Consider the following 23,759-nt stretch of genomic DNA (forward strand, 5'->3'; position numbering starts at 1 on the left):
TCCATTATATTATGTAGTTATAAACAAAAAGTTTCTTATGTATAATATATAGAAAATAATAAATTCAAAAATATTTTTGAATTTAATAACGCAGTTTCAGTTTATAATTGTTTTATTCAACAGCGGCCATACAATTTCTCTTTTGTAGATTAGTCCTGACAACCTGTTGATATTTCTAACAATTTTAAAGTTACATTTACAAGAAATCATTGATATATATTTTATATAAATGGAAGGGGAAAAATAAAGCTAGTAATGGTATCTTAGTATCATTACATTCTAGAAAAGTATGATGAGTATGAGTATGAAAAAGTAATGTGACTAAAATAATAATTGCATTTACTAATTATTTAACTACGGGTCTCTCTCTGTATCAATACATATTAAAAAACATGGTGGTAATAAGTATTGTTGATATATAAACATTGTTATATTTTTAAATTAATGAATATGTATTACATACAATATCTATATGCATTTGCATCAACACAACGCATCGAGAAGATGTGTGCGTATATATGTGCGCGTGCGAAAATCGATAAATTTTACAGTATAATAGTCCTATCTAATGTATAAACAATTGATAGGCCTATATAACGTGAACAGTCCTGAATACCCCTTCCAACCCTCTTCAAGCAAGATCAATATTTCTAGCTGAAGAGAGACAGAGCATCATCGTTTTAAGGGAGGGGGTGTGAATAAACTCACTCTATAGAGCAAAGCCTGTTGCTAGTATCGCATTTAAATATTTGCCTTTTATCTCTGTGTACTTATTATTTCATTTAGTGATTATTTCTCTAATGTTTAATTAAAAGATTTGATGAAATTTAGTGATGTGCTGTGGTGGTCAGCAGTCAAGGGATGGACAAGCTAACTAATTTTACTCGTGGTCAGTTTTTACTTGTTATTGTATATATATCTGTGATGTAAAAATAGTTATAGTGAGCACTATTTTTACTGATATTATATGTATCAATTGAAAATTATTGATAATAACGTCAATACCAGCATTCTCTCTCTCTCTCTCTCTCTCTCTCTCTCTCTCTCTCTTTCTATATATAGCATTATTTATATTACTTATTAATTAAATATTATTTATTGATATTATATAATTATAATATTAAAGCTATTTAGAGATTATATGTTAGTATAAATCTCTAATGAGTGATAGTGAGAAGTGATGAATGGAATAACATTAAGTATTTATATTTATGTGTTTTAAAATTATTATTGTTCTATAATTAGGTATCAACACTACAACAACATCTTCGATATCAGAGCAGAATTGTGCTTCAAATTCATCAAGTTCAGCATTTCTTGATAGATTGTTGATTACTTCTCCATCCTTGAATTCTGTAAATCAAGATTTGAGATGGATCTTTCTTCTTCATACTTATGGATTTGCATGCCTTTTCTTTGTACTTGGATTTTACACTTTTTTCTCCATTTTAAATTTAAGGTATTGATATTAATAATAATAGTAGTAGATTTAATATGAAATTATTAGAAAAAAAAATTTATTATTATTAATTTTACAGGTCCCTTATATCAAGCCGTCCTTTTATGTCAACGATTAATTTATTTTTATGTTTATTGGGCGCATCAAGGGCTGCATGTTTATTTATAGATCCTTACAATCTTAAAGAAATAATGCCAAAGATTATAGGATCTACTTTGTGGGATATTGGATTTCCTTGTATTACTTCTGCGTTCTGTCTAATACAATTGACCTTCTTGCAATTAACACAAGTACATTTAGAAGATTATTAATGTTCTTTCTTTCTATTTATTTATTTATTTATTTACTTTTTATATTAATTAATAATTATTTGTTATATTATTTATATGTCAACGATGTGTTGTATAATTTTCAGCTTAAGTTTGGACCAGAAAAAATACAAAAGGAATCATGTCTAAGCCTTATTATAACAGGACATTTTTTTTTGTAATTGTAAGCGACGTTGCTTTAACATCACATAATTGTTATATGGCAAAATATGTGGTGCAAACAGTATTCCTGATATGGAGTATTCTTTTATATTTAACATTTCTTCATGCAGGCTATAAAGTCATGCATTTACTAAGAACAATGCCAAGTAGTATGTTAACAAGAGACAATTCTAATGCTCATCACAAAGGTTTGTTTTTACAATTTATTTGTAATAATTATATCTATAATAATAATGTTGAAATATTTTTTTTTAGGTATTATGCAACTTGCTATGCTAGCACCATATAGCAATCTTGCGACATCAGTAGCAGCTGCTGCATTGGTGCCTACTTTACTTGGTCCTAAAATCAAAGATTTAGAAAAGAATGAAAATGTCAACGTTGAAGGAGATTCAGAATATAATAATAAAGGTAAATCATATTACAAAGTATATTACAAAAAAAATTGAAATGATGAATAATAATCAGAAGAGAGTATTTTAATTTGTAGGTTCTTTTAAAATATGTAAAAAACGAGAACAAGATCAAATGGAAGTGTCTCGTAATATTTCATCAACCATGCGTGAAGAAACACCTGTTCAACCAGTATCTACTGTACCTGAAGTTTATGTTAGGCCACCGACACCTACTCCATCAACTGCAAATTTGCCAATAATAACAGTCTCCAGTCCAAGTCGAAGAAGTTCTTTAGCTAGTAGACGTGGGAGTGATGCATCTCATCATTCATCACGTAGAAATTCAGAATGTAGTGTTAAATTTATAAACGAAGAAGATCTACCAATTAATGACTTTAAATATAGCACTGAATTCAGTCCTAAACATTCTCCTAGTATTGATAGATGTCAATCACCGGAACGAATAACGCGACGACATTCTGAGAATATTACACCAACTGGTAGTACGAAAGAATTAAGAAGGAGTTCTGATTTTTCTCATGAAAAAAATCGTAGCTCTCAGTTTGCAACTAAATTGAGAAGAAACAGTGATTTCGGTAACAGAACGCCAAGAAGAATGTTACCACCAGTTGAACAGAGATTACCAAAAGTTTTAGATCTCAGTCCTACAGGTAATAATTGCCATAAAACAATTAAATATATTCGAATCATATTACTTAAATATATTAAAAATAATTTCTAGGTTCACGACGTAATTCCGACATTGGTACTTTTATATCTCCTAAACATGAGTCACGAAGAAATTCTGACATATCCTACAGACGGAATTCTGAATTGGCTCAAATCAAACCATTAGTTATAAATCGTCGTAAAAGCGATATAAGTATTAGAACATTGGATAAAAGTCCTACTCATTATCAATGTATAGTTCCTCAAAAAATAGAAATACAGGAGAAATCTGAATCTGATTCAGATCAACCGGATTGTAATGAAAAAGCTGCATTGATGAATGAAAAGATGAAAAATAAAGGGGAAGATGCAAAAATTCGTAAGAAGAGTTTATCTTGGAAAACTGATAAAAGTAAAGACGAATCCGAAGAAATAACAGCAGAAACTAATTTGCTTCCTGAAAATTCTGCAACGGAGAATAAAATAACGGTACATTTAAACGTATACTTAATGAATGCATAAGATACAGCATTACCATATACAACAAGATAATAATTTGATTATTTTTATTTTTTTTATTTTTTAGAGTACTGACTTTACATTGCATTCAATACTAAATCACATAGCATACGTGAATAGAGCTAAATCTGATGCACCGTTGCATATACCAGAAGCCACTACTGCAGCCATCAGAAGATCTCAAATTCGGAGAGTATTAAATGTCACTTATGCTACTGCAATTTTAGGAATTGTATTATGTATCACAGATCTTGCTCGTGTTTTTGGACCTTATGGTAATATTAACGTTTTATATTTTTTTTTTTTTTTTTTTTTATTCAGAAATGAGATTAATATTATTATTATATTAATAAATGATATATATTTAGGACTTTTAGCAGAGACAGTAGCATACAATACGCAGCCATTGTTTACTCAGTTCCCAAAGCCATGGCCTTGGTTATTGTATCAAACATTATGTAGAGCCGTAGAGCTCATAATGGGCTGTGCAATGGCAAGTATAACAAAACAACCATCGGTAAGCCCACGTCATCAATATTTAAATAGTTATCCCAATTATAGCACACGTGTGAAACGGGGTAACAATCTTTATATATAAAGCAATACTCATGTCACAGTCTTCATATAATTAGACTGAAGAACCAAGATGCCAAATTGGATATTTCCATAATCTTCTTATATACCATCTATCTATCTATCTATCTATCTATCTTCATTAAAACATTTATAGATTATTCTTGTATGACCATCTTCTACTAAAGTATAATAATCTTTACTACAAAAATAACATTATAATCAGAACAAATTGTGTGTCTCTAGACGTATAACAGTCAAGTAACAACAACCTATTTCTATTCAATTGTTTCCCCCTGTTTCATACTTAAATAAATCTAAGTTATATTTCTATTTTACAACAACAACAACAATAATAAGAAAAATCTTCAAGATATATTTTATTTTGATATGACTATATTTTTAATGCTAACTGGGTGTGGTGAAACTCAAAATAAATGAAAAGATAAAAGAAGAAAAATGTATTAATATTATAGACTGGTAGAAAGATCAGAATCTGATCAAATACTATAGTAGAATTGCAGCAATAGATCAGTGCAACATTCTAAAAAAAAGTGTGTTCTGATAAGATAACGTTTAACTTTATAATACAAGTTTACATACAACTTAATAAATATAAAGTTTTCATTTGATTATATATATATACATACATATATATATATATATATATATATATTTTTTTAATTAAAAAATATATAACACAATTTTACACTGCTACTTTTTATGTTACTATTATTATCTCATTGAGTATATTATTCTATTGAATATGGTATCAGTAGGTATTTTTTCAATCTAATAAATTTCTTCTACGATATTTATACTCAAATATATATTTTACACGTAAATTTATTTTGAAATTATTAGAAAATATTTCAGAGTAAAACTCTCTGTAAAAGAAACAAAAAAAAAACAAAAAAAAACAAGTATTAATATAAAACGAATGAGGCACTGATAAACAAAAAAAAAAAAAAAAAAACAAAGTGATAACTTTTTACAAAGTATTCACTGCAACAACAAAGATTATATTTAAACAATTTGTTCCCAAATTTGAAGTGCCCTATTATTAAATGTTTGAAAAATTACTTAGTATTAACGATACTTGTCTCTTGTTGTAATCGTATATTTTTTTCTATAAGCGTTACGCTTAATATGCAACGGTTATTATTAAAAATAATTAGAATGTTCGATTAACATGAAATGTTAATATGACTTTGTCAACATAATGTTTAGCATAATGTTATTTAATTGTCTTTTTTTTTTTCTTTCTCAAGTGCCGTTGATTAAAAAGTCTAGAAAAAAAAATATACGATTACAGTATAAATAATTTGTCATTAATGAAAAAAAAAAAAAAAACAAAAAAACAAGAAAAAAAGTGTAACAGTGTTGTGATCCTAAATGTGATAAAAGTTCATGTACTACAGTTTAGTATGTAGGAGACCGTTTTATGCTTATGCAAGTTTTGCATAATATCTTATTCCGCGAGATGAAAGACTGGTTAATGTGACAAATGTTTATGTTGTTTTTATATTTTTTTATTTTTTATGTTTTCTTTTTTTTTTATCTATTTTATATATATATATATATTTTACTCTATATATATTATATGTAATATTTATGAAATATTTAAAAAATTATTTGTAAGATTATTCACAAATTGTCAGTTCAAGAAAAGAGACATAATTAACGTGTATTAATTTGTAAATTTTTTTAACATGTTACGAAAAAAAGAAAAAAAAAGAGGGTCTTTTTTCTCAATATATAACAAATTACGAGCAATTATTATATAATATATATATATATATATATAAATCTATGAGAAAAAAAGTTACTTAATAAAAGCATAAAAGGTCTCGATATTTGTCTATGTAGAATTTATGACAGATTTTAGTAGTTTAAAATATCATTGATGTTCAATGTGCCAAATACTAATGTTATCTTAATTAAAATGTCTACAAAAATGTAAGATTTAACTCAACGCGAGTACTACTCCTATATAAAATATAAATAAAAAAACAACTATTTATATACAATTGGATGTACAATAAATAAAAACATATATATATATATATCTTTTCAATTAAACTTAAAATGAAAAAAAAAAAAAATACAATTGTATGAAAATAATATATAGCACAAGTAAAACTATTTTTATGGATGCAAAAAATTCATTCATTGTGAATATTAAAGAAAATTTCCTGATTAAAGTTAAATCTATATTATGTATATTGTAATGTTAAAACATTGGAATATAGTAATAAATATCTTTACAAACGTAATCATTTAATTATAAATGAATTACAAAACAATTTCACAAATGTAATACATATTTATATAATACATGATTATTAATCACAAAAACTATCATACAGTATTGATGAACAGAATCAAATATATATATATATATGTACACACACTCACATACATACATATGTATTTTATTGCAGTAAAATTTCAACATTTCACGCATTTATGTACTTTCTTTTAGTAGTCGTATTATTTTAATATAACAAGCAATATAAACATAATAACAAATATTGAAAGAATAATATGTGTAATAGAGTATTCAAAAGTTGAATATTTTTATGTGTGACAGTAAATAATAAAAATTCATAGAAAAAGAATGAAACATTTGTTTGTTTTAAAAAGGTAAATATATTAACTTCGTAACATTTTAATTGAAACAACCAATTAATGTACACGATTATGATTTATATATATATATAAAAAAAAAAAAAAAAAAACAATACACTAAGCCATAATAAGTTTGAATCTTGAAAACAATGATTCAGATACTTCATAAATACACATTGTATCCTATTATGTATTGATGTTATCTATTTGTTAATTTGTGAAACGAACTGTGAACACTAAAAAAAACTTTAATAATTAACGTCACTGATATATCACCACCATCATTAACAATTATATTATGAAAGACGACGATTGCAAAAAATAATAGAAATAATTAGAAATGTCTTGGCTTTTGTATAAAAAAAAAAAAAAAAAAAAAAAAAAAACAGAGAAAATAAATCAATGATTGTCAAAAAGTACAAGAATTTAGTGTGACTGAATTTCATAGAAGTATATAATATACTTTTCAAACAATTATTTCTCAAACATTATTATTAATTGCAATTACAAAATCATACACAGAAAAAAAAAATATATATATATATATTCGATCTCTTAATTTATCAAGATTTATTGTCTCGCTTTAAAAATACGTTTTTTTGTTTTGTTTTTTTGTTTGTTTACGACTTTTGTTTGTTTGTTTGTTTGTTAAGAGAAAAACAGTAAATGTGAAATTCTAACGAGGGATTATTTATTGGAATGATGAATAAATTCGTACAAGTCTTTTGTCAAGCATATTCATACTACAATTATTTTTATTCATAACTTTGTTTTTTTGTTTTGTTTTGTATTTTTCTTTTTTCTTTTTTTTTTTTTTTTTTTTAATATTTTTTGTTTTCTTTCTTACTTTCACTCAATTTATTGGAAAGTAGAAAATACATACTTTTCTACCTTCGAATACACAGTATAGAAATTTTATAAGAGACAAGCATTAGAGCTACATGTAAAACAGAAATATTATTCTTTTAACAAAAAAAAAAAAAAAATTACTTATTATATTATACTAAACAACAGATTTTTTTTTCTTTTTTTTTTTTTTAATAATGCATTTTTATCTGTGCCTTCACCAACCATATAATTCATTTATTTAAATTTGACTATATCGTAATGAATAATTTTATTTTATGCATAAATGTACTACTATAAGAAAATTTCTTTGATTATATATATATATATATGTGTGTGTGTGTGTTTGTATTAATTATGTTTGAAAATTTCTATGATTTTTGTTATAACTTATATCCATTAAACGTATTCTTGTAAAACATTGTCACTTTTCATGATACTTACTTGATTGTATTAACGTTAATCCCGATTAAAAGAAATTTCTAAATTCAATCCCCTATATTCAAACAAAGAAACATATTTTTTAAAAGTATAATTCTAAATTGAATGAATAATAAATTGTATAGTCAAAGAAAATTTTTAAATATATATATATAATATGAAATTAATAAATACATTATTAATTCTTCTTTAAAAATAACTAGTTTGAATGAATTCACAAATATATTAGTATATTTAATATTTTTGTTTGTTTGTTTGTTTTAAATTATAGAAAAACAATACGTAAAAATAAACAATATATTGAATATATAAATAGTACCTGTTTGTTAATAATCTTTAATAACCTTTATAATAGAAATAATCTATTTCTGGTTCTGGTTCTGGTGATCTTGAAGAAGTTGATGGAGTTGGTACAACTTGTTGATTTCTTTTTGCAGGTAATGCTAAGATTGTCCTAAAATATCAAATCATTATTATTATTATTAAATATTATTGTAATAATTATACTTTATTTTGTAAAATATAAAAAAAAAATGCAAACTTACTTTATTGAACTGTTGGCTTTTGTAGTATTCAATATCGGGCCTGGAACTTTTCTTTGTCCATTGTTTCTTTGCACAATTTCTAATAAACTATAACTTGGTAACCAACACTAAAGTATAATACATAAATTAAAATGTATATAGAGTTTATTATAACAATAATGAAAGAGAAAAAGGGAGGGAGGGATAGAATATTACCTTATCTTTTACAGCAGTAGCAACAACGTTTCTTTTTGGTTCCAAATCATATGCTTGACTTTCACAACCAAAATGTTCGCAAGATTCGTGAATGAAACGACGCTTATCTCTATTCATACTATCAAATGAATAACTTCTTGATTTTTGTTTAGAAGTCTTTGCTAGTTGAACTAATTCTGTTAATTTGTCATGAACCATTTGACAAAAATGAGGATCTTTTTTTGCCCATTGTTTCATATAATCGGTATATCTTGGCATTAATTTTCCACTTAAATCTGGATTAACAATTTGAAGTCCTAATGCTAATCTTCTATTACGTTCTATTAATTTACATTCATCACTACATTCGAGAATTTTCAATTGATTTTGTTTCTTTGCTCCTGGTCCAAAAAGTTCTTCTAAATCAACAGAATGACCTAGTTGCATATCAGCCATTTTACTAGCTAAAATGTTGCTGGTTATTCTTTGATATTCTCGCGAATTTTCTTCGCATACTCTGGTTGTACTTCTATGTCCACATTGACACGTTACCTACAAATGTAATTTTATTTATGTTATACATTCAGATATATATATATATATTTTTTATAAAAATACTTTATATTATTTTACGTACTTTAACCATTTCTTTACAAGGTATATCAGGACATTTGCCCTCGTGACATGGAGCCGCACATATATGCCCGCATAATTCTCTTAATGTATTACATGGTTGAACACATTGCTGTCCTGGCTTTTCACATGATCCAGGATGACATGTAGTTATACATTTATGTCTTCCACAAGACAAAGGCTTATTACACATTAAGCCACATGAAATTTCATTAAAATAGCATGGAACAGCTTTTCTAAGTTCGTGCTTGCCATAACACCATTTTTCAGTAAGATAAGTACATGGGGGACATGTCAATTCACTGTGACAATTATGAAATACTTCATGACCACAAGAATGATCACGTGAACAAGGTTTATTACAAATGGGTCGTCTAGTTCCACAGGGTACAGGTGGATATATTACAGCTGTACCACATTCACAATACAATTCGTCAAAACTACTTCGCCAGCAAGGTTGACACCTACCTAAATTAAAACATTTTTCATTAAAACATCTTACAAATTTGTAATAAATGTTTAATTTAATAATACAAATTAATTAATATTATTTGATTTGAAACATTTGCAATATTTGTACCTTTATGGCAGGTTTGTTCACATTTATGTCTACCGCAACTTAATGTTTTAGAACAAGGTAAAGGACAAATATGTTCAAGATCAATGCAACACATTTGATTACACTTATGTTTTCCGCAAGATCTCTTTTTAATGCACTTCTTTTCACAACGTGCATCATCCGCCTTGGTCGTTAAATCTTTACATTGAATTTCTCTATCCATATTACCGCAACGACATTTAACGTCCGTTGTTAAATCACATTCAGGACAATCTCCTTGATGACACTTTACCTTGCACGTGTGTGGATTACCTTTAATATACAAAAAAAATAGAATATGAATTATTGTTATATATCTTAGAAATTATAATATAACGAGTGAGAAATAATAAAATGATTACAATACTTACTAGGTTGACCACAATTAAGACGTTTAGAACATATCTCTTCACAAGTTGGAATTGGATCTAAACAAGATTTTCTTTCATCTGACAGTGGTGTTCGTCCACAACAGCATGTTGTAATTTTATCAGGTGTAAATGCACAAGGCTCGCATGAATTGGAATGACAAGGCTTTTTGCATTTATGATTTCCACAATCTAATACCTTATCACAGGTATTTTCACAGGAATATGTTGAAGATACGTCAGATTGACAAGTTACATCTCTTTTACTTTTTCCACAATAACATTCTATAGTTTTTTTTTTTTTTTTTATATAATTTTTATTATTATCAATGTATAATATATAATAAAAAATACACACAAACATAAGCAAATATAAATAATATTTCAATAAATATCATTGTAAATAATGTTAAATTACCTTGTTGTTTAACTTTATTACAAGGTTCACATTCCCCATGATGACATTTATTTTCACATTTATGCTCTCCGCAATTCAATAATTTACCACAAATAGAATCGCAGAGTAATAGTGTTAATGTACAGCATTGTAACGTTTGTGATGTTTTACCACAACCACAATTTTTTGTTACCATTGCTATACATGACGGACAAGATCCTGGATGACACAACAAAGTACATTTATGAGGGCAGTTATTTTTGATTCGAGATCTTCCACAAACTTCACCACAAGAATGAGCCATATCTCTGCGATTCCATTCAGGCATTTTTGTTTTCCCACAGAAACAAAAGTATTCTTCAGGAATCATAGTGCTCACATTTTGACACGCGGGACATCTCCAACCATTTTCTGCAAAAGGAAAAACAATAACAAAATTAAATAACTTATTACACATTGTTTGTAATTGAAATTATTTGTATAAAAAAAAAAAAAAAAAAAAAAAAAAAAACAAGAGAGTACCTGCTTGAGAAGATTTTGCCCACTTTTTGATACACTTTAAATGTAAAACATGATAACAATTGGAACAAGACCAAATGTAATCATTTTGTTTGATATATTCGCAACATACTAAACATTCCAATTGTCCTCTATTTAACTGATCTGTTAATCTTTCTCTTTGACTTGCATCATCATCTACAAGAAATTAGTTACTATTCAATTAGTAAATTGATATAAGTAAGAAATAACTTTGTAATTGAAAAATAATTTATTATTATTATTATTATTACCTTCGTGCTTTTTATTCGTCTTTCGTTTAGTAATATTACTTTTATCATTGTTTTCTCCCTTTTGTCTCCAATTAACAATTTCTATCGATTTAGTTTCTTGATTTATATCTTTGTTTTTATATTTATCCTTAGTAGTATCTACTTTACTTTCTTCATGTCTTTCCTTGTAATTATTATACTCCTGATAATTATTTTTTCTCTCACGATAATTATTATCATATTTACCAATTTTCCGATCATTTGATACTTTTTTACCATATTTAGCAGGAATACGTTGTGTTCCATAATTAGTATTATGACGTTGATAATTATTTCTACTCGATTGTTCATAATTTTGACTCGTAGTTCCACCAGTAGCATCGGTATTTTCTTTATCAGCTTTTACATGATCATTGATTTCATGTTCTTCTTCGATGTTAGATACATTAGTTTTATTTGCATTGACATTATTTGCATCAACATTCATCAATTTGTCATTCCTCTGAGTTTCATCGTTGGTTGCATTATTTTTAGGATTATAAAACATACCTCCTGATTCTTCAGAAGCTAAAATGAAATGTTCAAAGTTATTTATATTATTCATTTAATCATTATAATACATGGTGGTGCATATATATAAAACATCACTACTTACCATTTGAATATTTTCTATAATTTCTGCCATGTTGAGTTTTATAAGAATTTTGAAATGAATTTCTTTGCCTTTGAAAATTATAATCCTGCGTTTCTTTGTATTTGTAAGAATGATTTTTCTTCGCATTATATTTCTTATTTTTATATTTGTTCGCATTATCAGTAGAATAAGTTTCTTGCGGTAAATTAACTTTAGATTCTTCCGAATTAGAAACATTTATACTTGCGTTAGTTTGATTTGTGTAATTTTTCATTCCATGCGGTACAAATTCATTTGCAGTGGGATGTAAATTGGAATGTTCGACAATGGTGCTATTGTTGCGAGTAGTAACATCTTTAGAAAATTCATATTTATTGTTATCTCGATAATTTTTAACACGTTTCCCTTGTCGATTGCTTTGATAATGATAAGCTGACATATTATTCTGTGACCTACTGTTACCTTGACAGTCTTGTGCGCTGCCGCCTGTGGCATTTAAGTAATCTGGGCAAGCGTCTCTTAAAGGCATTGAATTTAATGAACTTGATGAAAAGTTAGGATCCGTTTGACACGAAGCAGCAATATGCTGTTGTTCACCTTGTCCCAACATCATTGAAGTATTTTGCGAATATGGTGCATGAGTACTATGAAAAAAAACGTTGCTCCCATTACTGGGATAAAAAGTCCAACTTTCTAGATTATGTATGGCACTATTTTGACCCGAATAAAAAAAATAATTTGAATCTTCTGGTTCGTGACATGAGCCATCCCAAGTGGCCATACTGTTTCAAGGAATTGAATATCGCCTCCTTTTAAGAATAAACGGAATTTAAGTTTATATGTATATGTATGTATATATATATATATATATATATATATATATTATATATATAATATATATATGTTATGTTCAACTTTGTTTCAAATCCTTTCTTTATTTCTTTATCAACAAAATTTTCAAACAATTAATTGGCAGTGATTATAACAGACCTGATTCGTAATCGATGTTTCGAACAACACCTTAATACTGCTTCTTTTTTTTTTTTTTTTTGGTTCCTTTCTTTCTTTAAACTAATATTTTCATCTCTACACGTTGTTACGAAAAATTGTGCAACGCGGAACAAACCGTATTACACTTTGACTATCTATTTTATTTAATAACTGTACTCCGAATAACCAGAAAAGATAATGGAGATTTCGATGCTTCGAATGATCATCTAAAAACTATCTAGTAAAATTATGTAGTTATAAAAGACGAAGCTAAAAGAGAGACCAATTGTATTTATCCCCTATCTACTTAACCATTTTTTTTTTGCTCTCTCTCTCCCTCAATTGATTCGGTTGAATTACAGAATAGGATTATTATTATTATTATTTGTAATATATCAATGGTTAAATTACATCTACAAAAGTAATATTAAATTATTTCAAAACTTACCTTACGATCTATAAGATAAATTGAACTTTTTAGTATTAATTAATTACCTAATACTAGAAATGCTTAAAAGATATTAGATTTATTTCTACGATCAAAGAGATTGGTTTAAGGTGATATAGAATGAAACAGTCAAACATAGAAATAGAAATTTGTAAACGCGGCTTAACATTCAATTGCACATGTGTATCAACTTGATTTTAACAATCGATCCCATTGGACGAACTGTTGTAGCACGTGACTTTCGATATATTTTCATATAAATGAAATAGGTGTGTTATATTGTCAGCTGACTTTACTCTACTAGTACTTGGATCCATCATCTATCATCGATTTTATTATTATTATTACATTGTCATTTTTATTCTTTAATATAATATATTTTCTATAAAACTTATTTTAATAACAATGACACTTCATTCAGCTGGTAAGGGTAAACTTTTAGCAGTGATTGGAGATGAGGTAAATTATTGATTGATTTTTTTGTCTTCTTTCATGCTTCAATTTTAATTTACAACACATATGACATGTTGTCAATTTGTTACACATTTTCTTACAATTATTTATCATTGATCATAATTTTTGTTCTTTTTTTTTTTTCAGGATACTTGTGTAGGATTCTTACTGGGTGGTGTTGGTGAAATTAATAAACATCGTCAACCTAATTTTATGGTTGTCGATAAAAGTATATATTATTTTTTTTTAATCATTATAACAGTGTAATAATTAATTACCATCTATGAGATATATTGTTGCATATCTATTAAGAAAGAAAATCTATTTTTCAGATACACCAGAAAGCGAAATAGAGGATACGTTTAAGCGTTTTATTAAAAGAGATGACATTGACATTATTCTCATTAATCAAAATGTGAGTAAGTTAAGGATTAATCTTATGATATGATGCACAAATATAATACATTATTTATTTGTTTTGATTTCTTTCGAATTGTTATTAAATAATTTGTTTATTTATTAATACGTTTTAGGTAGCTGAAATGATTAGACATGTTATCGACAGTCATACTCAGCCTATACCTTCTGTATTAGAAATTCCTAGTAAAGATCATCCTTACGATGCTAGTAAAGATTCTATCCTAAGACGTGCTAAGGTATGATCGATTTATAAATATTCAAACAAATTTATATATATATATATTTATTGATAATATATTTTTTCTTTTCTTTCTCAGGGAATGTTCAACCCAGAAGATATACATTAAGAACTATATATATCATGTTGAAATAATAAAAAAAAAGATATAACTCAAGTAATTATTGAAATTGTATAATATGAAAATTCTACTAATGTTATTATCATTTCTGTTTTAATAATAAGATTAGAAATGTATATATATATATACAGCATTCCACGATTTATGTTGTATTTAGAAGACAACAAAATTATAATAGTATATTAAAATCTAAATCAATCATATTTTATTTCGAATTACTGGAGTTTTAAAAAGTAATTATGTTCTATAGTAAATATTAATTCACATTTAATTATTATGTTATGAATTAAATAAAAAATAAAAAACGTATATTATTAAAAAATGCAAATTTTAGTAAATTACTGAAATTAATATTTTTTGTTCAATAGCTTTAACATACGTATATATTATAGAAAAAGAAGAAATTTATTTTTCAGGTATACCCCTTTAGGGTGTTTACCCTGAAGGCCCCCCCTACATGTTCGTTCCCCTTGACAATATACTTAATTCTAATTATACCCTAATATAATATTAGATATTAATATTAACAATATAAAACAATATAAACAATATAAACAACATTAAATAATATACCTCATTTAGTAATATACGTATATATTATATTATATTATATTATCTTTATATTATCCATTATATATAAATAATTTAATATATTTATATTATATATATATATTAATATAATTAATATTTAATTTAATTTATAATTATTACAAAAAATATAATCAACATATAATTTCACGATACCTTGTTTAATATTTTCAGAGTATAAAATTTAAAAAGAACAAAAAAAAAAAGAAAAAACAAATCTCTAATTCTTCTTTCTAAGTATCTGAGAGGAATATTCCATCGATTCCAACCAACATTTCAAATCTTTCGTTATTTCTGGTAAATGTATATCTGGTTCTAATTCTTTTATGAATTCTGTTAATGGTAGCTTTAAACCGATCGGTGTAATTTTAGTGAAAATTACTGTATGAATAAAATTATTTCGTGGATTTATTAATTTGCATTCATAATATAAATGTTTCTCGTCCAAATGAATCAACTGTAAACAAAAAATATTGTATCGTTTTGATCAATGAAAGTCAGATATATATATATATACCTTAAATTTGTCGATTTTACCTTCATTACAATTTTATATACCATGAGAAATGGTACCGTTCGTCGATATCTTGTGCATGAACCACTGACAACTGTAGTGATGCCCATTCTTGTCATCCTATCAAACATATTAGTTCGAATGAAGTTATCTAAACGAGCAAAATCTAATTCACGTAGATATCTTGCATTGTTCATATGTAACGCATAATCCAAGTCTTGTGTAGTACAGATTCCTGTATAATCATCATATTAAAATATTAAATCAAATGATCATACGTTTTATTATATTAATGCCACGTCGATGTGATTACGTAAAGAAATAATATACGCATGGAAATAAATTTCGTGTTAATGAATAAATTATAAAAGAAAAATGAAATAATTAAATAAATATGCTTACCATAAATGGACGTTTCGTCAATAAGTTTAACCTTACTTTTAAAACATTTAGCCCAAATGAATGTAAAGAACATTCTAAGAAAATAATTAAAATCAAAAATGAAATAAATACTAAATAGAATTGTTACAAGAAACAAGTTGAACATTTTGATATATAATTTTGGTTTCAATAATATTTCAATAATAGAAACAATTAATATAACAGAAAAAATAATATTATATTTATAGAAGAAACTACGAAAAGCAAAGCATGAACTTTCATTCACCGTTGGTGGATACAGACTGATTATTTTGAAAAAAAAATGGCTTACAAATCGAACTACTAAACGATTCATTATGCTAATATGTATTAGCAAAAAGTTAACGTTGTGTAATATTATTATTATTACATAATGAACAATGTGGTTTTACTAATCTTTTTATGAAATATATATATATATATATTTATATATATCAGAATATTCGAATAATAATTGTTAATACAGACGGCTGATAAATTATACTTGCTATCTTGTTTATTATAATTATAATATCTAACTTACTTTTGATGTTAGAAAATAATTTTAATATTCATTACTACATTGGTAGAATATAATTAATGTTTTATTTAAAAAAAAAATATATATATATATATAATTATAAACTATATTGCATATTTAATTTAAATAAATTATATACGTATATGAGAACGTATGATGAACAACGTTGATGACTGATAAACAACTTAATTTGATTTACGAAGAAGAAGAAGAAACAAAAAATAGTCAATGAATATAAAATTAGTTTTAAAAATATCGATATGAATTTTTTTGTAAATATTTTATTTTTCTCCAGATTTTTTTTTTTTAGACGACAACATTGAGAATAATATTTACAACGTAATAATAATCATCATTTTCTTACAGAACGATTTAGATATACAATAATAAAGCGTCTTTCGCTATTCGCTATTATTATTATTATTATTTTGCTTCTATTAATTATTTCTCTAAACGAACACTATGGATTTAATATTTGTCGTCCGATTGTGCTTAGAATAAAAATGTATTCTATTGATTAATTATAAATAGACGATAGATTAAAACTAAATTCGCTAGATTTTCTTTTACTTTTTTTCTTTTTTTTTTTTTATGTTCAACTGGTGCGATGTAGCAAAATCAAATATGAAGAAAACAGAGAAGAACAAGTGGAAAGGTTTTTTTTTTTTTGTAAACATTACATTTGAGATTTATTGTTAAAAATATTTTGATATTTTTGACTATTGGTATCTTGTAAATAATATATTACACCTTATACCTTTACCTTCCTAGGTGAATGAGTAATATACTATTATCTTCTTTATTATTATTATTATTCAAATAATTTCGCAAAAATTCGTTTGTTATCTCGTACAACGTAAAAAACAATTATTTTCTTTTCTTTTTTTTTCAGATAAATTAATGTATATATATATATATATTTTTTTTAGTCATTATTATTAATTCATTAACTTTCAAATTTTTGGCTGGATAAGTTATGTATATATGCACAAAAAATATGGCGTACGTGGTGTACGTAAAATTTCAAAATCTTTAAATGGAGATCGTGAAATCTAATGGGATTAAGGTATACGTTTTAAAGATAAAAAAAAGAACATTGATCCATGGGAAAATTGATCATTAATCTTCTCGTTCTCCGCATGTTTTTGAAATGATGCGTAATAAAGATTAATCATGGAAATCGTTTTTTTAAAAGAAATATTGTATTGTCAAAATGATTAATGGTGATTTTAAATTATATATATATATATATATAGTATTTACGATAAATTTTTCAAGATAAAATCATATTTCTATAAAAATTGAACTTTCCTATTATAAATTCTATAGTACTATAAGCGTAAAATTCACGATAATTGATGCTTTGGTTTGATTGGTTTTTTATTTTATTTTTTTTTTTTTTTGAGTCTATCAGTTTTTTTCGTGAATTATTGTTATAATATAAACGATATTTTGAATATAAAGGTTATAAAGTTTGATTTTTAATAAGAAAGGAAATAAGTGATTGGAAGAAAAATTTTGCCAAAAAAAAAAATTCATCAAGATTATAGATATTATTATTTATATATTTTTGTTGTTGTTGTTGTTGTTTAATTAATCAGTGCGTAAATAATTTCATATTAATCAAATTAAATTCAAGAACAACGATAATAATGTGTAATAATGACGCGATTTACTTTTACATTATACCTTTTTTTTGTTTTTTTCCTCTCACAAATTAACCCAACACACCAAATATTGAATAATAATTATCAAAATGATTCAAATTCAAAACCTTAAAATCAACTTGTAGATAAATATAATATATAAATAACTTAGGCCATTCTCGTAATTATCGGCTCATATATAGATTTTCCTTTTTTTTTTTTTTTTCAATTTTTTCAAAAATTGCTACATTTACATATAAGAGTGTTTCAAAGTATGCGGATGTAACTTCAAGACTTTAACGGGGTATATAATTGTATGAACCTTCAAAATCTTTAGCATTACAACCGCTTGCTTGTTTACTAGTTCATCTTGTAAAGGAACATATACAATAATTGTATGAACCTTTTTTTCTTATTTTAGCGTATTGAAAGCACACACACCTGAAGTTACGTCTACATATTTTCAAATATTCTCTGTATACAAAGATAAATAATCTTGAATTCTTGATACCAACCATTATGAGGAGGTATTTCGAGTAATCAATGAAATCAAGTTTAATTATCCCGTATAATATAATCACATGAGCAATACATACAAGTTAATCATATTATGCCTCAAAGTTTCTAGGAAACATAGCGCATATATATATATATATATTTATATAAATACATATGTATTATATTATATATTTGCACGCAATTTTATGTATCGGTGTTTCTCTTAGTTCATTTGTTCGTTCATCAAATTATTTATAATTTTGTTCAAAATTAATTAACATTGCTAAAGTATATTATATCTTCATTTGAAAAAATGCATTTTGTTCTCCCACGTTTTTTTTCGTAACTCAAAGAATGTCCAAACGTATCTTATATTTCAAATATGTATGTGTAAATATTTGTTTTCTTTTTTTTTCGGTTGTCGCAACCTTGACGCAACCCTGAACAGTCAATTTAAAGCACCGTAATATTTTCACTTGTTCTTTTTTTACATATATATATACATTGTATATATACATAATGTTTATAATTATTTGTAAAGTATAGTAAGAGAAGAATTATACAAGAAAAATGAATATATTCATTTTATAAATATAGGAAATATCTCTTAAAATAAGATGAGAATTATCGTTAAATGAAGAAAAGATTAATTCACTTGGAGACGTAGTTTTGAAAGAATGTACAACATATACATATACATTGGGGTGTTTCTTTTTTTTTAAGTCACGTATCGTTAATTTTTTTTTTCGTTAATAAGTCACGTATCGTTAAATCTTTTTTTTTAAAGTCACGTACCGTTAATTTTTTTGTTAAACTGTAGTCGTTACGTAGATAGTTGTTTCTGCAACACCAGCGGTCGCATTATCATTTTGTCAGCAAATCGACGATGCCGCCGTAGTTGTCGTCGTCGTTGTAGTCGTCATTGTTGTTGTTATGGTGTTAACCGTAGGTGCACTAGATTGTCGAAGTATCGCCGAAGATATTTCATTGCTTTCCAACCATCTTGCTACATCTGGCGGTAATTCTGGCCTCACATGAGTTATCTAGAAAATTTCTTATAATATTAATAACTCAATATTATGAAAATTGTGATAATTAATGTAATAATGATAATATAATATTAACACACATTTACAAAATCATTTTTTTACGAATTATTGTTATCGATGGGTTTTTACAATAAGATCGGATAGACATGCGTTGCATAGTAAAAAACCGAAACTGTTTCAAAACTCCAACTATTATATTTAGAAAGAATTTTTCGTCCTAACTGTAAAAAAATCACTCGCTACATGATAAGACTTTGGCGACAAAGTGACGACAAGTGCATGATATGTGTTAATATAATATTTAGTAAATGATTATTAATTATCATTCAAATTTACTTTCATTAAAAACAAAAATTTAGTGTAACCCATTCTCGTATATAGAACGTACCACTTTAATATTATTTTTATAAGATAATATATATATATATATATATATATATATATATATATACTTTAAATAAAAGTTTTCCATCGTTAAATATACAATTAGAAACAATTTAACTTTGCCTTATGAAACAAAAAATGAATAATTGGTCTGATAATTTACAATTATAATAAGTTTGCTGAAAGGATCTATTTTATATTCACATTAGTTACATAAATGTAATTATGTTAATTGTAATTGGAATATAAATTGATGTAATTATAACATTGTGCATGAATCCGATATTAATCTATTAATTGCATTAAATCATTTTTATTATTATTTGAGCCAAACTATTAATTTGTAATAATAAAATTCATAAACTCAAAATAGAAAAGCGATAAATTAACATATATATATATATATGTGTGTCCATAATTATGAAAGTGGTCTAAGTAAAAATTAATAAAAAAATGAGTTTATCAATTATTACGCAGCACATTATTATAAACTAAATAAATTCAATGTAATTGGAAACGATATTATCCAAAAATGAATCGTCAGATAATGTTTGTTATTTCAATATTATATTGAATTCATATAATGTTCAAATATAAATCTTGAAATATGTCGAAACAAGAGATATATCACTTAGATCACTTTTATAATTATGGGCATAATTAATAGCAATATCATCAAATATGAATGAAAGAATTATTGACACACTTTTTTACATCATTTCTAGAAGAGATCAATTAAAAATCAATTATTTATAATGTGTGGTAACGTTGAATAATAAATTATACATTTATATAATATTTATTTAATTGATTTGAAATATTACCTGTGTAACTCCCGACTCGATATTACCATTTTGTTTAACTCCTCGATCTACGAGAGTACCCATAACCGTTTCTGCACTGCAATCTAAAAGTTTTTGCCTGCAGATAGCAATAGCACGTATAAATCCGTCATTTGGTGTAACAAAACGATGTTCCATAAAAATCGTTCTTTCGTCCCAATAGATGATCTGAAATATAATCAATTAAATATTAGATAAAATATGAAAAGAAAAGAAAAGACAAAAAAAAAACAATCAGAGAGCAAGTTTTCTGATGAATACAAAATATACCGATATGATTCTAACATTTTGTACAATTTTTGTAAAAAATCGTCGTTTCAACTTTTATATATACGACACATTGAAATTAATAATCGAATTGAATAACAGGAAAATGTAGATTCTTTTGGTATTATAATTTCATTCTGATTAGAGGTATACATTTAAAACGAATTTAATTTCAGTATTTTGAATGAGATTATGAGATTATGAAAGAATTTGTTTGGTGAGAGATATTTTTTTCAAAATTTGTATATATATATATATATATATATATATATGTGTTATCGTAAAAGACCAAAATTGGAAAATATCAAAATCCATAGATGGTCGGTCGCTTGTCAACACATACTAAATACGTCGGGGAAAGATCAAATATATTTGGGTTTATCCTTATATATAAATATACTTCTCTCTCGTTTGTTCGATCAATATCATAGTTGAGATTCTTTTAAGTGGTTTTTTTTAAAAAAAAGGACAATATTTATTCAGCAATAAAGAAGAGAAGGAAAAATAAAGCAAATCAAATGAGAGAAATAATAAGCGATGGAAAGAATATATATATATATATATATATAAATGATGAGAGGAAGAATGAAAAAAAAAAAAAAAGAAGAAGAAGATAATTTATGTTTACCAGACAGGTTGAAGAGAATTTTGAAGAGTTGAAAAATTTTGGGATAAAAAAAACAATGGTGTCTGTATATATTTCTCACCTTTGAAGTTATCTTATAAATTGTAAGAGGTTTGAGAAACCGACGATAACGTATCGTAGCAGCTCCTTGCACAACACCTGATCCTTGAGAGCAAATTTCACGGTAGAGACCCGTTCGTTCGTAAAAGTCAGCACGAGCAAAGTCCAATTCTCTTAGGTATCTCGCATTGTTCATGTGATAAAGTAAGGTGTCGACGTCAGTCGTAGTGCAAATACCTGATAAAAGAAAATGAAAAATATAGGTCCAATAATAAAATGAAGATCATTTATCTGACACTGAGAAATAATGAAGATATCAATTATTATTATTATTATTATTATTATTATTATTATTATATTATCAATTATTTTGTATCCTATCGATCACAGCTGATTCTTTCTATGGGTCAAGGTTTTTGCATGAAACATATGCAAGGCCGACAGAAGCAATCGTAAGGATTCTCCTGGCTTGCTTGCTTGCTTGCTGCATTGCTTATCTTGTCCCGATCGATCGAGGCTGCGAAATTAATATATATATATATATTTGCAATTGGATGTTTCTTTTTTTTTTTTTTTTTTTTTAATTTAGAGAACATGTTAATTTGTCCTTTGTAATTACATTACATATTAATTTTCTTTAATTGAGTAGAACGTGCAAATGAAGGATAGTCCGTGAATGTTTTTATCAAACAGATTATCAGAGGACTTCGCGTGAGAGTTTATCTTGTTATAATTGTATAATTTAATTTGTTCTAAATTGTGAAAAAAAATTGTTTTCTTTGTTAAAAGATCGACAATTTTAATTTTAATAACAATCTAAATAATAATCGAACAAATTTACAAATTTCAATCATTCTTTCAATATTGGATACAAAACAAAAGGAAACAACATACTTCAAATATCTTTTTCTCGTAAAATTATGAGTGAACAGAGAGAATAGATGGAAAGAGAAAGAGAGAGAGAGAGAGAGAGAGAGAGAGAGAGAGAAAACAAAATAATACTCGTTACCAGTTATTACTAGTAATCAAAAGTACTTACCGTAAACCGATGCTTCGTCAAGTATATGAATTTTCTTTTTGCAAAATCTTGCTAGGAAGACTGTAAAGAGCATACGCAGAAAATAATGAACTTCAACGAGTAAATGAAGGAGTACAACGGCACCGAGGACACCGGCTAAAATCCAACAAGTTATCATCCTAATATTTGTCGTTATTTCTTAGAAGATTTTGTTTTACTCTTGAGGATGACAATAGTCAATGGTTTGTAGAGTCAGACTTTGGAAGCTTTTAGGTGACGGGAAGCCGTGTTGTTATCGATTCGAGCTTGAGACAATGTTGTCGGTATAAAATTTTGATATCTTTTTATCATGTTAAATAAAACTTTCCCTTTGTTATTAATATTAATGTCTTTATTATTATTATTTATTATTTTTTTTTCTTCACTGTATCATCATTATTCTTATGGACATTTCATAATTCCTTAGGGGAAAATTGTCTTCATAATTATTTAATTATTCAACGACGAAGAGCTGC

The 23,759-nt window shown here is 26.0% G+C and overlaps 5 protein-coding genes across 8 annotated transcripts; 2 read left to right on the top strand and 3 right to left on the bottom strand.

Annotated features, from left to right (window-relative positions):
• The first annotated feature begins 105 nt into the window (after nucleotides 1–105).
• LOC107073986 (uncharacterized) lies at nucleotides 106–7,136 on the top strand. Its single transcript, XM_015334989.2, is given in 10 exon segments — nucleotides 106–889; nucleotides 1,246–1,459; nucleotides 1,539–1,749; nucleotides 1,875–1,935; nucleotides 1,938–2,138; nucleotides 2,206–2,361; nucleotides 2,441–3,016; nucleotides 3,088–3,503; nucleotides 3,601–3,808; nucleotides 3,902–7,136. Coding segments are annotated over 10 exon segments (2,301 nt in total). The 5' UTR covers nucleotides 106–861; the 3' UTR covers nucleotides 4,132–7,136.
• Nucleotides 7,088–13,708, bottom strand: stc (nuclear transcription factor, X-box binding stc). 4 transcript variants are annotated; one of them, XM_089179302.1, is made up of 12 exons: nucleotides 13,582–13,708; nucleotides 12,165–12,952; nucleotides 11,531–12,076; nucleotides 11,262–11,435; nucleotides 10,761–11,150; nucleotides 10,346–10,627; nucleotides 9,957–10,247; nucleotides 9,381–9,844; nucleotides 8,765–9,295; nucleotides 8,570–8,676; nucleotides 8,344–8,478; nucleotides 7,088–8,079 (listed from the first exon to the last, which is right to left on the bottom strand). In XM_089179302.1, the coding sequence occupies exons 2-11, from the start codon at nucleotides 12,922–12,924 to the stop codon at nucleotides 8,361–8,363; spliced, it is 3,663 nt and encodes a 1,220-aa protein (XP_089035428.1). In that variant the 5' UTR covers nucleotides 12,925–12,952; nucleotides 13,582–13,708; the 3' UTR covers nucleotides 7,088–8,079; nucleotides 8,344–8,360. The 4 variants fall into 4 exon arrangements, with proteins under 4 accessions (XP_089035428.1, XP_089035430.1, XP_089035427.1 ...); XM_089179304.1 differs by having other exon boundaries at nucleotides 12,165–12,787; nucleotides 13,582–13,696; XM_089179301.1 differs by having other exon boundaries at nucleotides 13,134–13,696.
• Nucleotides 13,709–13,842: 134 nt separating this feature from the next.
• Nucleotides 13,843–14,844, top strand: Vha14-1 (V-type proton ATPase subunit Vha14-1). The gene is made up of 5 exons (XM_015317699.2): nucleotides 13,843–14,040; nucleotides 14,182–14,263; nucleotides 14,367–14,449; nucleotides 14,568–14,690; nucleotides 14,772–14,844. Exons 1-5 carry the CDS (start codon nucleotides 13,987–13,989, stop codon nucleotides 14,799–14,801), a joined length of 372 nt encoding a protein of 123 aa, XP_015173185.1. The 5' UTR covers nucleotides 13,843–13,986; the 3' UTR covers nucleotides 14,802–14,844.
• Nucleotides 14,845–15,390: 546 nt separating this feature from the next.
• Nucleotides 15,391–16,633, bottom strand: LOC107064635 (protein THEM6). Its single transcript, XM_015317579.2, has 3 exons — nucleotides 16,318–16,633; nucleotides 15,939–16,150; nucleotides 15,391–15,858 (listed from the first exon to the last, which is right to left on the bottom strand). Exons 1-3 carry the CDS (start codon nucleotides 16,460–16,462, stop codon nucleotides 15,622–15,624), a joined length of 594 nt encoding a protein of 197 aa, XP_015173065.2. The 5' UTR covers nucleotides 16,463–16,633; the 3' UTR covers nucleotides 15,391–15,621.
• A 1,756-nt stretch (nucleotides 16,634–18,389) lies between these two features.
• On the bottom strand, nucleotides 18,390–23,616 carry LOC107064296 (protein THEM6). The gene is made up of 4 exons (XM_015317219.2): nucleotides 23,266–23,616; nucleotides 22,249–22,463; nucleotides 21,257–21,442; nucleotides 18,390–20,042 (listed from the first exon to the last, which is right to left on the bottom strand). Exons 1-4 carry the CDS (start codon nucleotides 23,420–23,422, stop codon nucleotides 19,872–19,874), a joined length of 729 nt encoding a protein of 242 aa, XP_015172705.2. The 5' UTR covers nucleotides 23,423–23,616; the 3' UTR covers nucleotides 18,390–19,871.
• Nucleotides 23,617–23,759: the final 143 nt, after the last annotated feature.

Source organism: Polistes dominula, unplaced genomic scaffold (assembly GCF_049000335.1).
Source record: "Polistes dominula isolate Pdom_NZ unplaced genomic scaffold, Pdom_raw_medaka contig_373, whole genome shotgun sequence".
NCBI classification, from domain to species: domain Eukaryota; kingdom Metazoa; phylum Arthropoda; class Insecta; order Hymenoptera; family Vespidae; genus Polistes; species Polistes dominula.

What these genes read in the sequence shown, in the direction of transcription:
- stc (XM_089179302.1), bottom strand. Translation starts at nt 12,924, where the DNA reads ATGGCCACTTGGGATGGCTCATGTCACGAACCAGAAGATTCAAATTAT. An exon ending in GGCAAAATCTTCTCAAGCAG is followed by an intron (nt 11,151 to 11,261) that starts GTACTCTCTTGT and finishes TTCCTTTTGCAG; the next exon opens with AAAATGGTTGGAGATGTCCC. An exon ending in TAATAAAGTTAAACAACAAG is followed by an intron (nt 10,628 to 10,760) that starts GTAATTTAACAT and finishes AAAAAACTATAG; the next exon opens with AATGTTATTGTGGAAAAAGT.
- LOC107064296 (XM_015317219.2), bottom strand. Translation starts at nt 23,422, where the DNA reads ATGATAACTTGTTGGATTTTAGCCGGTGTCCTCGGTGCCGTTGTACTC. An exon ending in TGACGAAGCATCGGTTTACG is followed by an intron (nt 22,464 to 23,265) that starts GTAAGTACTTTT and finishes TTCTTTTATCAG; the next exon opens with GTATTTGCACTACGACTGAC. An exon ending in TCGAGTCGGGAGTTACACAG is followed by an intron (nt 20,043 to 21,256) that starts GTAATATTTCAA and finishes GAAATTTTCTAG; the next exon opens with ATAACTCATGTGAGGCCAGA.
- LOC107064635 (XM_015317579.2), bottom strand. Translation starts at nt 16,462, where the DNA reads ATGTTCAACTTGTTTCTTGTAACAATTCTATTTAGTATTTATTTCATT. An exon ending in TGACGAAACGTCCATTTATG is followed by an intron (nt 16,151 to 16,317) that starts GTAAGCATATTT and finishes ATGATTATACAG; the next exon opens with GAATCTGTACTACACAAGAC. An exon ending in TATATAAAATTGTAATGAAG is followed by an intron (nt 15,859 to 15,938) that starts GTAAAATCGACA and finishes TTTTGTTTACAG; the next exon opens with TTGATTCATTTGGACGAGAA.
- Vha14-1 (XM_015317699.2), top strand. Translation starts at nt 13,987, where the DNA reads ATGACACTTCATTCAGCTGGTAAGGGTAAACTTTTAGCAGTGATTGGA. An exon ending in TTATTCTCATTAATCAAAAT is followed by an intron (nt 14,450 to 14,567) that starts GTGAGTAAGTTA and finishes AATACGTTTTAG; the next exon opens with GTAGCTGAAATGATTAGACA. An exon ending in CTATCCTAAGACGTGCTAAG is followed by an intron (nt 14,691 to 14,771) that starts GTATGATCGATT and finishes TTTCTTTCTCAG; the next exon opens with GGAATGTTCAACCCAGAAGA.